At 38.5% G+C, this 16,084-nt stretch overlaps 1 protein-coding gene across 1 annotated transcript; it reads left to right on the top strand.

Annotated features, from left to right (window-relative positions):
- The first annotated feature begins 1,426 nt into the window (after positions 1 to 1,426).
- Positions 1,427 to 7,059, top strand: LYZ (lysozyme). The gene is made up of 4 exons (XM_045789616.2): positions 1,427 to 1,648; positions 3,006 to 3,170; positions 5,022 to 5,100; positions 5,864 to 7,059. The coding sequence occupies exons 1-4, from the start codon at positions 1,453 to 1,455 to the stop codon at positions 5,928 to 5,930; spliced, it is 507 nt and encodes a 168-aa protein (XP_045645572.1). The 5' UTR covers positions 1,427 to 1,452; the 3' UTR covers positions 5,931 to 7,059.
- The last annotated feature ends 9,025 nt before the right edge of the window (positions 7,060 to 16,084 follow it).

Here is a 16,084-nt window from a genome sequence, read left to right as displayed (position 1 = left end):
TATATACCATCTTAACCAAAGAACAATACATTTTTAGAAGAATGACAAGACAGAGGAAAAGAGTTTTAGGCTTCTTTTTTTTTTTTTTTAAGATTTTATTTATTTATTTGACAGAGATAGAGACAGCCAGCGAGAGAGGGAACACAAGCAGGGGGAGTGGGAGAGGAAGAAGCAGGTCATAGCAGAGGAGCCTGATGTGGGGCTCGATCCCATAACACCAAGATCACGCCCTGAGCCGAAGGCAGATGCCCAACCGCTGTGCCACCCAGGCGCCCTGACTTTTAGGCTTCTAAGGGCAGCAAACTCTGGGAAGATAAATATTTAGTGGCCACTGGAAGATAATAGCTAGTCAGTAAAATTTGTTATGTGAAGTCCTGTGATGCTGTCTTGGGAGTGATAAGCATGTAGAGTTGTCAGTGATTAACTCCCCGTACAAACCTAGGTGGTTCTGTTTTCAGGTATATAGGGGGAAGGCAGGGAGATTTTTTGGATCTGCTTTTTCTCAGTTGCCTTCAGTTCAAAATAATCCTTGTGCCAAAGGGAAGATTTTCAGGTGGCATATTTTGCTACTGTTCTTTAGGTTTGATTATAAAATTCCCTTGCTTTAAAATGACCCCTTATGCGCCTGGGTAGCGCAGTCGTTAAAGCGTCTGCCTTCGGCTCAGGGCGTGATCCCGGCGTTCCGGGATCGAGTCCCACATCGGGCTCCTCCGCTAGGAGCCTGCTTCTTCCTCTCTCACTCGCCTGCTGTGTTCCCTCTCTCGCTGGCTGTCTCTCTGTCACATAAATAAATAAAATCTTAAAAAAATAAAATAAAATAAAATAAAATAAAATGACCCCTTATGTTCTAAGATCAAAATGTGAGATAAGGCATTGTCAAAAAGTTAGAAACATTGTTCACATGAGGCTTATTTATAATAGTAAAACACTGATTTATAAGCAAAAAAATGCATAATAGCAACAAAAAGTTTAGAGTGGGATATGGCTGAGCAATATGGTATCATGCTATATACCCACTAAAATGATAGATAACATGTTATGTGCTTTTGGGGAAAGAGTATAGAAAATAATTTTGAATGAAAAAGATGAAGACAACACAGTGAATGCAAAATCAAAAATTGGAGCTCTTTTTCTGTTGTGTAAAATGTTCACACAGGGTTTTTTTTTTTCTTCTTCTTCTTTTCTTTGTAGTTGCTCAAATTCATAATAAAACAGGAGATAGTTCCTGGTTTGCAAACAGTCCCACTTCCCAATTCTTCCTGAGCCAGTTCTTTAAACAATGCCATTTCATCATTTTCCTGTAGGTTAATTCTTAGGACATCAGAATAGCTCTTTTCAAAAAAAAAAAAAAAAAAAGCTTTTAAAGTCAGTGAACCAATAAAGAGTTCCTGTTTTTCACATCTCTCAAAGTGTGGAACCCCCAAACCACTAGGAGAAGAAGGAAGTTAAAAGATGTTAAATACTGAGGACAACCCTCCCTGGTCAGCCCAGAGGTCTGGCTTCCCAGTCAACATGAAGGCTCTTCTTCTTCTGGGGCTTCTCCTCCTTTCCATCACCGCCCAGGGCAAGGTCTTTGAAAGGTGTGAACTGGCCAGAACTCTGAAAAGACTTGGGCTGGCTGGCTTTAAAGGTGTCAGCCTGGCAAACTGTAAGTTAACTCTTCTTCCTACTTCCAAATAGTTAGCCAGGTGTGGGATAGGTTGAGGGTGAATAGTAATAAAGAGGCTTTGAATGAATGGACTTCTTTTGTTTCTTTTGAGGGTCTGTATACTTACAATGGTTAAAAATATCAACTTGTTTCTTTAGAATCGGATATGCCAGATGAAGGAATGAGGGCATGGGAGGGCAAAATTCTCTGCCATTCTAAGGAAACCAGGACCATTGCGCTCTTCTGGTGCCGCTAAATTTGTCGGTTGCCTCAGACTCGGTGGCACATGTAGGCTGACTAAAAGGTCTAGCTGAGCATCTGGGATACCTGTCAAGTCCTTGGTGCTTGACGCCAAGCATTTCCTGTTTGGAACTTGGTTTCAAGGATAATGAACCTAGAGCAATGAGTATTTTCTTCGGCCATGACATGAGATTTTTAACAGCAAAGTTTGAAAACCCTATGTTGAACTCTCAGTGCAGGGGCAGTAGCAGCCTATTTCCCCTCGGTGACTGTTTATATAAGGATCCCTGAAATGCAGCTTGTAATAGTGTTTTATTATTCTTACTCAGTATTGTTTATTAACTGTTTGTCACTTTCTTCCACGTAATTCAAGATATGGCCAAGTAAAAGTTACTTTATATTTTGGTTCTTTTTTGTCAATGTGATCACTGTATTTTTCAGGTTGAATTCAAACATTTCCTCCCGATAACTACTTTTGAATGAACGAGTGGATGGATGCATGAACTAGTCTTTCCTATTTATATCTCTTGTTTTTCAGATTCTGATTTGATAACAAAATTCATCTTTAGGTAGCTTAAGAAAATTTATTTCTCCAAGAAAATTATTTTTCCTAATAAAAAGCATTTTTCCATCAGTGTGTGTATGTATCTGCTGTTAATTATAAAATCCACTCAACAACTCTGTTGATTTTTCCATTCTAGGCTAAACCTTGCCTGAGGGATGGGAGCAGGGGAAGGGTAATGGCAATGGAAGAAATAGCTATTTTAATATTTTAAAAGTATGTTATCTAGTTCATTAGTATTACAAAATGATTTGCTAACAAAAGGATTCTCACTAAAATGTTAAAATATATTCGGGGGTGCCTAGCTGGCTCAGTCAGTGGAACATGCAACTCTTGATCTCAGGGTTGTAAGTTCAAGCCCCATGTTGGATGTAAGAGATTACCTAAAAAAATAAAATCTTAAATATATATATATATTTTTTTACAAGGAAAACATACCTTTATATTTATAAAGTAAGTCATTAATAAAATAGAATAGCAAAATGGAACTGATTATGGTATGCAAAATACATCATGTGATGTTGATGTTTCTTACTAAAAATAAGTTTTTTTCAGGGGTGTGTTTGGCCAAATGGGAAAGTAGTTATAACACAAGGGCTACAAACTACAATCCCGGAAGCAGAAGCACCGATTATGGGATATTTCAGATCAATAGCCGCTACTGGTGTAATGATGGCAAAACGCCCCGAGCCGTGAACGCCTGTCGCATACCCTGCAGCGGTAAGACAAGATGATGTTTGAGTGATGACACAGGGCTCCTCTGGTCATACTGACACGAGAACAGAGGCTCAGTACAAATGAAAAAGTCTTGAAAGGTTCATCAGGGACCTAGAAAAACTCTATTTCAGTGCCTAGAAACTATGATCCTCCTCTTAATTCCCTAAGAAGTTAAAGAGCTGGTGATATCATAAAAAGTTCATTTTTTCTAATGTACACAAGTTTCTAAAATGATCTACTAATTTATCATAAATGGATGTATTGACGCTTTGTAGAAAACAATGCCATTTCTCTCGCTGCCTTTGGGATGGTTTAGGGATAATTTGGTTCTGTGGCCCTTTTCTAAAAATTGTTTTTACTTTTTATTTTGTAATGTCCTAAGTATATAGAAATTTAGAGACTTTCGTATAATAAATAGCCGTATGCTTATGACATACTTTAACAGTTGTTAACACTTTGTCATGTTTACTTTTTTTTATGTGTATGGGTTTTTTTCTTTTTGCTGCATGATTTTAAAGTGAATTAGAAACATGGTGACTTTTCGTTTCTCAACTCTTCAGTTAGCATCTTGGGAAAATACAGTGCTTATATAATTATTGTTATACCTAACAAGTTAATTTGTGGATTTGTTTAATTGGGGTGAAACAAATATTCTATTGAACTTATAGAAAAAATAGAAACAACATGTGGAATCTTTAGTGTATAAAATACTGGAGAAGCATTGTAAAATTGATATTGCTAAATTTTTTAATGTTAAAATTCTTAATAGACAAGAGTAGTCTTAGAATACATTTTGTGGGGCGCCTGGGCAGTGCAGTCGTTAGGTGTCTGCCTTGGGCTCAGGGCGTGATCCTGGCGTTCCGGGATCGAGTCCCACATCGGTCTCCTCTGCTGGGAGCCTGCTTCCTCCTCTCCCACTCCCCCTGCTTGTGTTCCCTCTCTCGCTGGCTGTCTCTCTGTCAAATAAATGAATAAAATCTTAAAAAAAAAAAAAAGAATACATTTTGTATCCAGATAGTTTATTTTTAATTTATTTTTTAAAAATCTTGTATTATATAATAATATGTGGCCATTGAATAAAAATCCTTACTATCCAGAGATTTATGACCACTGGTAACTTTCGGTATATATTCTTCCACAATATGTATCAATCATGTATATGAATGTAAAGCTATATCAAGCACAAAAGTACGTACATACAAACATGTAAGCAATGTGCATGAAGAAAAATGAAGCCGTATTATATATACTGCTTTACAGCTTGCTCTTTATCACACAAAATTGTTTTTATGTCAACAAATACAGATATGTATTATTTTTAAAGGATGGAAAGAACTCCACAAATAAATGTTCTGTAACTTATTGGTCCAACTCTTACTGGTAGGCACTTAGGTTGTTCAGCTTCTCCCCCTTTGTTAAATGCTATAAAACGTCCTGTGCGTACATCTTTGGGTACATTTTTTATTATTTCTTTAGGATAAAATTTCCAGTAGTAGAACTGCTGATTTAAAAATTGTTAGTCTGTGTTTGGTTTTTTGTTTGTTTGGGTCTTTTTTGTTTTGTTTTGTTTTAACAGTGCCTAGTAAATAGTAAAAAGAGAACCTTCTGTCACATTAGTTAACAATTCCAGAGTTTCCCATGACTTTGGTAAATGAGAAACAGAATGTTTTATTTCATGCCAAATCAGATGGAATGAAGAAAAATTCCCCCCCCCCAACATGCACAGATAAATGGACTCTTGGAAAATAATCTTAATGTTCTGTCATCCTCCTAAGAGAATAAAGCTCACTAAACCTAAACTTAACATGAAATTTCTATGGAAGCTGTTTTCATTCCTCACCACCTCTTTTTCAGCTTTGCTGACAGATGACATCACTCAAGCTGTAGCATGTGCAAAGAGGGTTGTCAGTGATCCAAATGGCATTCGTGCATGGTACGTTTAAGCATTAAGGTGGGGCGGGTGACTGGGTGGCTCAGTTGGTTGAGCGTCCGACTCTTGGTTTCTCTCAGGTCATGATCTTGGGGTCCTGGGATCGAGCCCTGTGTTGGGCTCTGCACTGGGCATGGAGCCTGCTTAAGATTCTCTCTCTTCCTCTGCCCTTCCTCTCCCCCCACCCCTCTCTCTCTCTTTCAAAAGATTAAATAAATAAATAAATAAATAAATATATAAATAGGGACAGCTATTTTGCCCTAGTGTTAAGAAAGAAGTGAGAGATTTTCGAAGACCAAAGTATGCTGCTGAGAACTGAACACCGCAGCTTTAGACTTACCCTAAGCAATGAGTTTCGTAGAAACAACCTGGTTCATCTGATTCAGAATCTTACTCTTTTCCCCTTCAATTTATTTTAGAGGATTTCTAGAGTTTTTAAGATTTTCAACATACTACCAGTTCCTTGTCTTATCTTGAAATTGCTTTTGGAGCTAAGTAAATGTGGAAAGCACTGTGCAGTTGCTATTGTGGAATGCATAGATCAACGTTCATGTTCAGGGTCCTGTGCTCTCGTGTGGGTTCCGGGGAGAAGTGACATACTTGGTGTACATAGCTCCATTTAATAAATAGCAATACTGGAATCTATCTGGAGCGTGTCATCCATTTACCAGTAAAACATTCTGTTCTCCCAGAGGATGTGAAGTGTGTCTATTACAATGAAGATATGTTTTAACCTTATCAACGTTTATTTCACTTTTCTCTACAGGGTGGCATGGAGAGCACACTGTGAAAACCGAGATGTCTCTCAATATGTTCGGAATTGTGGAGTGTAACTGGAGTTTTCTTTCTGCAGCTCATTCTATCTCTTTTTCATATTAAGGGAGCAGTAGTTGAGTGAAAGGTCACACGACCATTCTTTCAAACGATAACACTTTTACAGAAGCAGGAACAAAATATGGTCTTTCTTCTAAAAAGCTTCATGTTTACGAATGTATCTATTATTTGATAGCCTGTAACATTTTTCAGTTTGCTAATAGAAATAATGCTGGTAAAAACGTATCTAAAATCTTGCCTATAGGGGGCGCCTGGGTGGCGCAGTCATTAGGCGTCTGCCTTCGGCTCAGGGCGGGATCCCGGCGTTATGGGATGGAGCCCCACATCAGGCTCCTCCGCTGGAAGCCTGCTTCTTCCTCTCCCACTCCCCCTGCTTGTGTTCCCTATCTGGCTGGCTGTCTCTCTGTCAAATAAATAAATAAAATCTTAAAATAAATAAATAAATAAAATAAAATCTTGCCTATCAAATACATCTCCAGGATATTCAGTTCTTAAAGAAATAACTGCAACTTAATCTTTAGTACTCCCCAATAGTTTATAAAAATGTAACAAAAGATTATCTTAAAAACAAACTGATCTTAGGCAAAATCCTAGCTGAATAGGCATCTGTTCAGTCATCTCCAAAAACAGTAAAAAAAGAAAAAAACCAAAAAACAACAAAAACACAAAACAAACCAAAAAAACCACAAAACAAACCAAAACCACTCTCTGTTGGGCAATACAAATTTTAAAGAGGAGCAGAATGCCAAATGGCTAAAAATGAAGAGAGCCCGAATTAAGAATTTTGCTTTTCTAAAGTGTGACCTTTGTTTAAGTATTTTCTCAGAAATGTTGCTTTCATACTGCTTTAAAAATAAATTGACAGTTTATATGTCAATCTATTTTGGCACTTAAAAGAACCCTTCTATGCATCTTTCTGATCATGAAAGAATATAAAGAAGGATTAGATGAGCTGTTGCTGTTCTGCTGTTCTTTGATTTTATTAACTTGCATTCACGCATTATGACTAAATCTTGAGGCAAATGACTTTGCAAGTGTTGAAATAATTGCTGATTAACCACAGGTGTGAAATTATGCATGTTATAAAAATAATACAAATATTATCATTAAAGGCTTTGCAACTCATAACTTGTCTTTCTTTGTTTAAATCCAGCTAGTGTCTATGAAGAAAAAAATATGTGTATTTGAAAAAGAATTATTCAGTTTGCTAATAGAAATAATGTGGGTGAAAACTTATCTGAAGACTTACCTATCGAATACATCTCTAGTATAAGATATATCCTATATCTTTACCTGTACCCAAACAGCTGGATATTGCTGGGAAAAAATCCACAAGCATTCTGACAGATCTCACTTTGATAACCACAGATCTTAATGGGCCCTCAGTCTGCATGGCCATCTGAGTCACTTCTCTGCACTCCTTCTGTGTTGGAGTGCCCACTCCCCAAAATGACTTTACTATTTTACTTCTCTTCCTCTCTCTTCAAAGCCCCAGCACACACATCGAACCACTCACCTTCCACCGTCTCTGTTCTTAATAGATGACCTGACCTCACATTACACTGAGAAAACAGAAGCAAGCTCATACGCAATTCTCCCTCCTTGCCACTGTAACAGAGGTCACACCTTCCCGTGGGCACATCCTTTCTTCCTCCACTCTGGCCAATGCCAGAGTCTCCACATGCAATCTCTGATGGCATCCCTCTCACCACTCCAAGTTAGCGGAGTGTTTCCTGCATCCTGAGTTTCTCTCTCTTTGCTGGATATCCCCTGCTGTTGTACAAAATGTTCTGGTAACCTTGCATCTTACAAAGACACTCCATTACCCCCACACGAGCGTCTAACCACATCACTCTGACTTGTGGGATGAGAGTTCTATACACACTGACTCCATGACCTCACCTCTTGTTCTCCTTTCAAACCTTCTAAACCTGGCTGCTGTCCTCAGTCAGCTGAAACCTCTCCTTCAGGATCCTCCTGAGACTTCTTGGGGCCAATTCTAGTGATCTCTGTTCATCTCCCTTCATCTTTCAGTGGCACTTGACCAAGTGAACCACTTCATACTTCTAGAAAGCTTTTTCTCCCTCAGCTTCTCCTTGATCACATCCCGCCTCATGGATTGCCCCTTCTTAGTCCTTGCCTGGCCTTTCCTCTGCTGTTTAGTTTCTGATTGAGGGCGTGCCCAGAACTCAAGCCTATAGTTATTTGATAGACTACATATTTTACTAATTTATTTGTCTCTTCTTGCTGAAATATAACTTCTAAAATAACAGATTTTTCCCACTTTTTAAAGACATTGAAATAACTCAATTTCCCCAGAATTTACAAGTACAGTACAAAGGCCTTAATTTTTCTAAACAGTTTGAGAGTAAATTGGTGCCCATGTGGCCATGAATCCTTCAGCGTGTGATTCCTACATAATCTTAAAACATCACCCAAATCTGGAAGTTAACATCGATACATTATTACCACCTAACCTTTACATCCCATTCAATTTCATCAATTGTCCCCATAAATTCTTCACAATAGAAAGATCTAATTCGGAATTATGTGTTGTATTTGGTTGCCTTTTTTTTTTTTTTTTAGTTTTCTTCAGTCTATATCATTTCTTCAGTTTTTTTCCTTGCCTTTCACAACTTTAACAATTTTGAAGGCCACAGACCAGTTATGCTGCAAAATGTCTTAAAATTATTTTGATGTTCTCTCGATTAGGTTAGGTTGTGCATCTTTAGCAGAAGTACACAGAAATGATGCTGTGCTGTTCCCATTGTATCTTCTCAGGTGGCACGCAGTTTTGAAATGTTCTGTTACTGATGATGTTTACTTTGGTAATTCGATTAAGTGACCTCCATTGTGAACTATTTGCGAAGGGGTAAGGTACTTTGAGACTGTTCCTTATCAAATTTTCAATTCATGCCTTTATTTATTATATCAATATGGACCCATGGCTTCCTATTTTATTCAAATTATAGTGAATTGCAATCCATTACTATCATTTCTTTTGATGTTCACATTGTCCGTAATTTGGCTAGTAGAGCATCTCTGCAAGCTAGCTTCTGTGTCGTTTTGACATGTCCCCATCTTTCCTGAGCACTTTCTTGTTTTCTGGCACAGATGTGCTAAGACTCACCTTGTTCTTTCCCTGCTCCAGCGCTGGAATCAGCCATTTCTCCAAAAAGTACTGATTCCTCATAGTGGACAATGGTATTTGTTTATTTTTATTTTTTATTTTTTTTAAAGATTTTATTTATTTATTTGACAGAGATAGAGACAGCCAGCGAGAGAGGGAACACAAGCAGGGGGAGTGGGAGAGGAAGAAGCAGGCTCATAGCGGAAGAGCCTGATGGGGGCTCGATCCCACAACACCGGGATCACGCCCTGAGCCGAAGGCAGCTTAACCGCTATGCCACCCAGGCGTCCCTGTTTATTTATTTTTAAAGATTTATTTATTTTAGAGAGAGAGAGAGCAAGAGCGAGTGTGCATGGAGGGGCAGAGGGAGAGGGAGAGAAATCTCCAGCAGACTCCCCACTGAGTGTGGAGCCCGATGCAGGGCTCAATCTCATGACGCTGATCATGGCCTGAGCTGAAATCAAGAGTCCAGTGCTCAACCCGACAGAGCCACCCAGGTGGCCCTGGCAATGGTATTTGAAAAACAAGATCGAGGCACTAGAGTGTCTTTGTCTCCAGGCCCCGCCAGTGGGCAGAACTAGAGGATATATGTATTTACACAATATTGATCACTATATCTATTTATATTGAATTCATATCAGTATCTCCAATTCCAGTCCCACACCACAGGGTTCATTCTAGTTTTCTCCTTTTCCATGTTATTAACTCCTTCTCTGATAGTAAGAAACCTGCTATCCATTGTCCTTAATAGCTTTATAATGTATCCTTAGTACATGTATGTATTTGATCAATTTGTCTATATGTAACCAATCTCCCAACACTGCCACACCATGGAGTAGACCCTCTCCACTCAGGCTCTGATATCCTTCATTGGCTACCCCTTCCTCCACATCTGCACACCCTTTTAACTGTGTTACATCTCTGACACGTCATACTGGGTCACTGTTCTGATAGGAAGGAGGGCAGAGTTTTTTTACTCTTGTTTATACCTATATTCCAAACAGTTGAAACAATGCCTGGAACATGACATGTGCTCAGTAAACAGTTGATCAAATGACTCTCTTTCTGATTATTTAGTATATTCCTCCATGTTGACCATTCTAGGATTTTTCTTACTCTTTAGGACCACACGATTGCAGTGTAACAGCTTCTGGGATTCCAAGGGTCAGGTCTCAAGACTATGTGACTGTAATGCATAGACCAGCCATGGGAGGGCAGCAGAGGTCCCCAACACAGTTGCAGCCTCAGGCTTCAAGATTCTGGAACCATTCTAACATGATTAAACCCAGAAAAAATATGGGTTTATTCGTATTAGGTCACCCAAAGGTGTATAAAGAATTGGTCAAGGTAGGGGAGAGAGACTTGATGAGTGATGGCTCAGATGCAGAGATGGCATATATCCAGAAAGCACCAGGATAGCTCAGCGACACAGGCTGACTGAAGAAACAACCAGAGATTAGCAAAAGTTGGCTGAAGAGGGAAAGCAATGTTTGTTGGAGATTTTGCTTAATGTTTTTGATAACTGTCATTTCTTATTTATACCTGTTATTTTCATACAGTCAAGTTCCCAAACTAAATTTCTATTCTTATTTGGAAATGGAATAAAAATCAAACTCAATTTGTATGTTACTTAGTTTTACCCCAGGGTATTATTAAAATGCAAAGTGATATTCCAGATGATAACTTAGCTCTTTATGTGGGATTAATTATAACTAAGCCCTGAACACATTTCTTGCACTTTTATTTAGTGGACTCGTTTATGATTTTTTTAAAGATTTGTTTATTTATTTTAGAGAGAGAGAGAACAAGCAGGAGAGGCAGAGGGAGAGGGAGAGAGATTCTCAAGCAGACTCCCCACCAAATGCGGAGCCTGACTTGGGGCTCGATGTGGTGCTTGATCTCACACCCCTGAGATTCTGACGCCAGCCGAAACCAAAAGTCAGGCTTCCAACTAACTGTGCCACCCAGGCGCCCACAGTGGACTCATTTAAAAAATATTTACTTAGAAGTTGTGAAAGGGAATTAATAAAAATTATAATGAGGAGTGACTAATGTCATTCATAGATACAATGTTTTCCAATTAAATGCATGTCTATTATGCAATTATATTTTTTAATCAATTTTAATTTTAATAAGGTTATAAATTCTCAATGTTTACAGAGTCAGATAGTTCCACAAAATTTATGAAAGATGTACGTCCTCATTTCTCCCCTGTCACATGCAACTGCTTTCTACTCTTTTAGTTTAATGTTTTTCATATTTACCTCCATGCTTTTAAGTATTGGGCAAATATTACATTTCCTTGATTTCTCCATCATCCTGGACTATTAGGATATTGACTTTCCATTATAGAAGTTAAGGATTAGGCTCTATTTCCTCCTCCTCTATCTCCATCACACATGGCACCCTTCCCCAGTGCCCATCCTTCCAATGTAATTATATATTTTTTGTTAGACCAATACTCAGTATTTACATAACCATAATTATTTTCTTCTCTAATGGAAGATTGTATTTTCCCTAGAACTAATAACTGCTTGACTCTTAAATTTGCTTAGTTTTCTGTGTATCTAGTTGGTTTACCTCCCAAACTCTAGGTCTAATGTTTAAACATTAAGTATTAAGTACTTAAATCTCTCAAGTCTTCAGATGCAGCTAGGATTTTGTCAATTTCATCCTTTTTTAAAAGCTTATTTATTTATTTATTTATTTAAGCTTATTTATTTATTTAAGCAATCTCTACACCCAATGTGGGGCTCGAACTCATGACCCTGAGATCAAGAGTCACATACTCTTCTGGCTGAGCCAGTCACGTGCCCCAATTTCATCTTTTTAAAGCAGTAATTCCCAAAGATTTCCCACCAGATCTAATTGGGACGGGTTTCTGTCTGCGCCTAAAACATTCCTATCATCCTGGTCTTGCTCTTTCAGCATCATCTTGGGATTCTCTTATCTCCATATTTGATATTTATTGCGTTTTCTGTATTTCATAATTGCCTCATCCTTGATTTATTCCCTCATTCTGGTGGGTCATATCTCCAGAATCTTCCTGAGAAAGGGTACATGAGAGGTACTTTTTTTGAGACTTAGCCTGTCTGAAATTGTCTTTGTTCTATTTGCACACTTGGTTGGTAGTTGGCTGGGCATGGAATATTAAGCTGGAATCAATTCTTTTCAGAATTTTGAAGGTGGTCTACTGAAATGGGACTACCTAGGGAACTGAATCTAAGGAAATCCATTACTCCCTTGGATTACGGTGTTGCTACTGAGCAATCTGAAGCCATTCTGAATTGATAACCTGGAAGTACATATGATCTCCTCTTTATCTCCAGTGTTGTGGAAGTTCCAAATGATGTGCCTTGATGCGGATCTGTTTTCATCTTTGTTCTGGGTGTTTGGTAGGATCTTTCAGCTTAGAACCTCATAACCTTAAGTACAAGAAAATTTTCTTGAATCATTTATCGACTATTTCCTTCCTTCCATTTTCTTCATTTTCTTTGGAATTCCTAGACTGGTCGTCTGATGTAGTTGCAGAATGGATTGTGTCCCTCTAAAATTCGTACGTTGAAACCCTAACCTCCAATGTGACAGTATATGAAGATAAAGTCTTTGAAGAGGTAATTAAGGTAATTAAATGAGGTCATAAGGGTGGGGCCCCAATCCAACAGGACTTTATAAGAAGAGGAGGAGACACCAATGATGTGTATGCACAGATAAAAGGCCGTATGAGGACACAGCGAGAAGGTCATCATCTGCAAGATGAGGAGAAAGGCCTCAGGAGAAACCACATCTGATAACAACCTGATCTTAGATTTCTAGCTTCCACATCTGTGAGAACATAAATTTCTAGTGTTTAAGTCCCCCGGCCTGTGGTATTTTGTTATGGCCATCCTAGCAAACTAATACAGATGTTCTTATGTTTTCTTTCCTCTTTTCCATTTCTTTGGTTTTTGTTCTATTTTCTGGGAGATTTCTTTGATTTTAACATCTGACCTTTTTTTTTAATTTTTTATTTATTATTTATTTCTGAGAGAGAGAGAGAACACGAGCAGGGGGTAGGGGGAGGGGCAGAAGGAGAAGCAGACTCCCCGCTGAGCAGGGACCCCCCAAATCCAGACTCAATCCCAAGACCCCGGGGATCATGACCTGAGCCAAAGGCAGATGCTTAACCTACTGAGCCACCCAGGTGCCCTACCATCTGGCCTTTTAATTGATTTTTTTTCATTTCTACTATCATATTTTACATTTCCAACAGCTCTCTTTTGTTCTCTAAATGTTTTGTGTCATGTTTACTATTTTTTATTTTATCTGAATATAATAATGATAATAGTTTTGTTTTGTTAGTTTTTACTTTACTTCCCTATGTTTCGTCTAATCTACCATTTTGTTTATTTTGAATTGTACCTTTCATATTAGAGGCATTTCTCAGTTATTTGGTAATCCTTGGTTATCTACTTAAATTTAGGAGTGGAAAACTAAAAGTTTAATTTGGAGTTTTAAGGGCCTATGTGGATTCGACCATGTGTACTTTGCTGAAGGATGATCAAGCTGGGTTGAGTCAGTTTCATCCGGGATCCTTAGATCTCTTCTCATCGGACTGGTCAGATTCCCCAGAGAAAGTTCTTCCTATTGCCTACTAGGAAACAAAGGCCTGGGTGCCTGGGTGGCTCAGTCGTTAAGCGTCTGCCTTCAGCTCAGGTCATGATCCCAGGGTCCTGGGATCGAGCCCCACACAGGACTCCCTTCTCAGTGGGAAGCCTGCTTCTCCCTCTCCCACTCCCCCTGCTTATGTTCCCTCTCTTGCTGTGTCTCTCTCTGTCAAATAAATAAAATCTTTAAAAAAAAAAGAAAAGAAAAAGAAAACAAAGGCCTTGTTGCCAGCATTTTAAAAGTTAAGTAAGGGACAGAGGTCTTAGCACCTGGCGAGCATATGTTTCGTTAATCTACCTATTTTCTGTATGGTATTCCTCCTTCAACTCTATCTAGTGTTCTCCAAAACAGAGATCATGTTTTTCCTCTTTTATTCCTTGGTGGTAAATAACAGGTAATTGCTTGATTATATTAATATTTCTTTTTTAAAGATTAATTTATTTATTTTAGAGAGAGGGAGAGAGAGAGAGCACGAGTGGGAGGGAGAGAGGGAGAGAGAATCTCCTCTCAAGCAGACTCCATGCTGAGCATGGAGACCCAAGTGGGGCTTGACCTCAAGACCTTGAGATTGTGACCTGAGCCAACACCAAGAGCCTGAGGCTTGACCAACTGTGCCACCCAGGAAACAGACTCTCAACCAGTCTTTGTTAGCTTCTCTCTTCCATCTCCTTCACCTTATGTCCAGAGATTCCCCACAAACACAAATTCTTGAGACTTGGTCGGGGGGCTATTAGCTCTCAGGACTGCTCTATACCACCATTTGTATTCCAGATTTCAAATTTTGTTTTGCCTTCCCTCCCATTCTTCTTACTTTTTTTCTTTTCCCCCCCCATTTTCTTTTCCTTAAAGGTGTGTGCCTTTTTGAAAATCTCTTTACTTGCTTTAAAGGAGTTTCAGGAGGAGGCAAAAGATATGTATTCAATCCATTATCTTTCCACAAAAGTTCCCAATATGTTTTATGTATTTGCTTAATTTTATTTTATTAAATGTATCTTACTTCAAAAATACTTAGAGTAATATTTTAAGCAAAGAATAAAAAATCTCTGAGAAACAGGAGAAAAGCAGAAAGAGGAAATCTGTAGAAATAATTGTAAAGAGCAAATTTGGGTTCCAGAGATCACATTCTGAAAGCTGTAATGTGAAAAAGGTGAAATTCGGGTGAGGGTACAGGGGACAAAAAAAACCCCGTGTTGTGATGCGAAGGATTTTGTAGGACAGTGTGCTTTGACAGGTCTCGCTGGTTTCAACTACCTTTGGAAAAATAGCCTCAAGTCTTCTTGAGTTCTCCGTTTTTCATTTATTTACTATTCAACAAACATTGATTATTGGGCACAAGAAAAGTTCACTAGGGCCTAAGAATTCTAAGGTGAATAAGATACAGTTATTGCCTTATGGAGTTCACAAATAATTAATATAGAACATGGTAAGTGTTACAATCCCTTAGGCACTGTGGGAATATAAAGAAAAGCGTGACTAACCACCTGGAAATCAGCTGCTGGAAAACAACAGAGAAACCAAGAGAATGGGCATCACAAAAGGAGGCAGTGGATAGCAGCGTCAAATCCTGCCAGGAAGTCAAATGAGTTAGGGGAAAGCAGTTAATGTATTTACTAATAAAGAAGTCAATAACTCTGGTCAGACAGGTTTCAGTGAGGATTAAATTCAGAAGGTGATGGACTGAGGAGCATATGGTAACAAACAGGAAATACTGAGAGCCTTTTCAAGGTCGACTTTTAAGGATAATACAAAAATAGAGATATGCAGGATTAAAAATGGTTGGTTGGTTTTTTAATAAGAAAGTTTTTTTTCAAGTTTTTATTTAAATTTCAGCTAGTTAACATACAGTGTAACATCAGTTTCAGGTGTAGAATTTAGTGATTCATCATACATACACATATCATACATACATCATACATACAATAACCAGTGCTCACCACAAGTGCTCTCCCTAATACCCATCAACTATTTAACTCAACTGCTGCCCACCACCCCTCCAGTAACCTTCAGTTTGTTCTCTAGTTAAGACTCTGTTTCCTGGTTTGCCTCTCCGCGCCCCCCCCCCATGCTCATCTGTTTTGTTTCTTAAATTCTACCTATGAGTGAAATCAAAGTATTTGTCTTTCTCTGACTGACTTATTTCACTTAGCATAATACTCTCTAGCTCCATCCAAGTCATGGCAAACAGCAAGATTTCATTCTTTTTATGGCTGAGTAATATTCCATTGTGTGTGTATGTATATATATGCCTTTTTTTTTTTTTAAGATTTATTTATTTGAGAGAGAGAGGGAGCAAGAGTGTGTGTGGCCAAGTGAAAGGAAGAGCACAGGGAGAGGGAGAATGAGAATCCTGAAGCAAACTCCCTGCTGAGCATGGAG

Source organism: Ursus americanus, chromosome 17, assembly GCF_024610735.1.
Source record: "Ursus americanus isolate L20-20 chromosome 17, mUrsAme1.1.p, whole genome shotgun sequence".
Taxonomy (NCBI): domain Eukaryota; kingdom Metazoa; phylum Chordata; class Mammalia; order Carnivora; family Ursidae; genus Ursus; species Ursus americanus.
This window is presented reverse-complemented; position numbering and strand designations above follow the sequence as displayed.

What these genes read in the sequence shown, in the direction of transcription:
- LYZ (XM_045789616.2), top strand. Translation starts at nt 1,453, where the DNA reads ATGTTAAATACTGAGGACAACCCTCCCTGGTCAGCCCAGAGGTCTGGC. An exon ending in CTGTCGCATACCCTGCAGCG is followed by an intron (nt 3,171 to 5,021) that starts GTAAGACAAGAT and finishes CCTCTTTTTCAG; the next exon opens with CTTTGCTGACAGATGACATC. An exon ending in CCAAATGGCATTCGTGCATG is followed by an intron (nt 5,101 to 5,863) that starts GTACGTTTAAGC and finishes TTTTCTCTACAG; the next exon opens with GGTGGCATGGAGAGCACACT.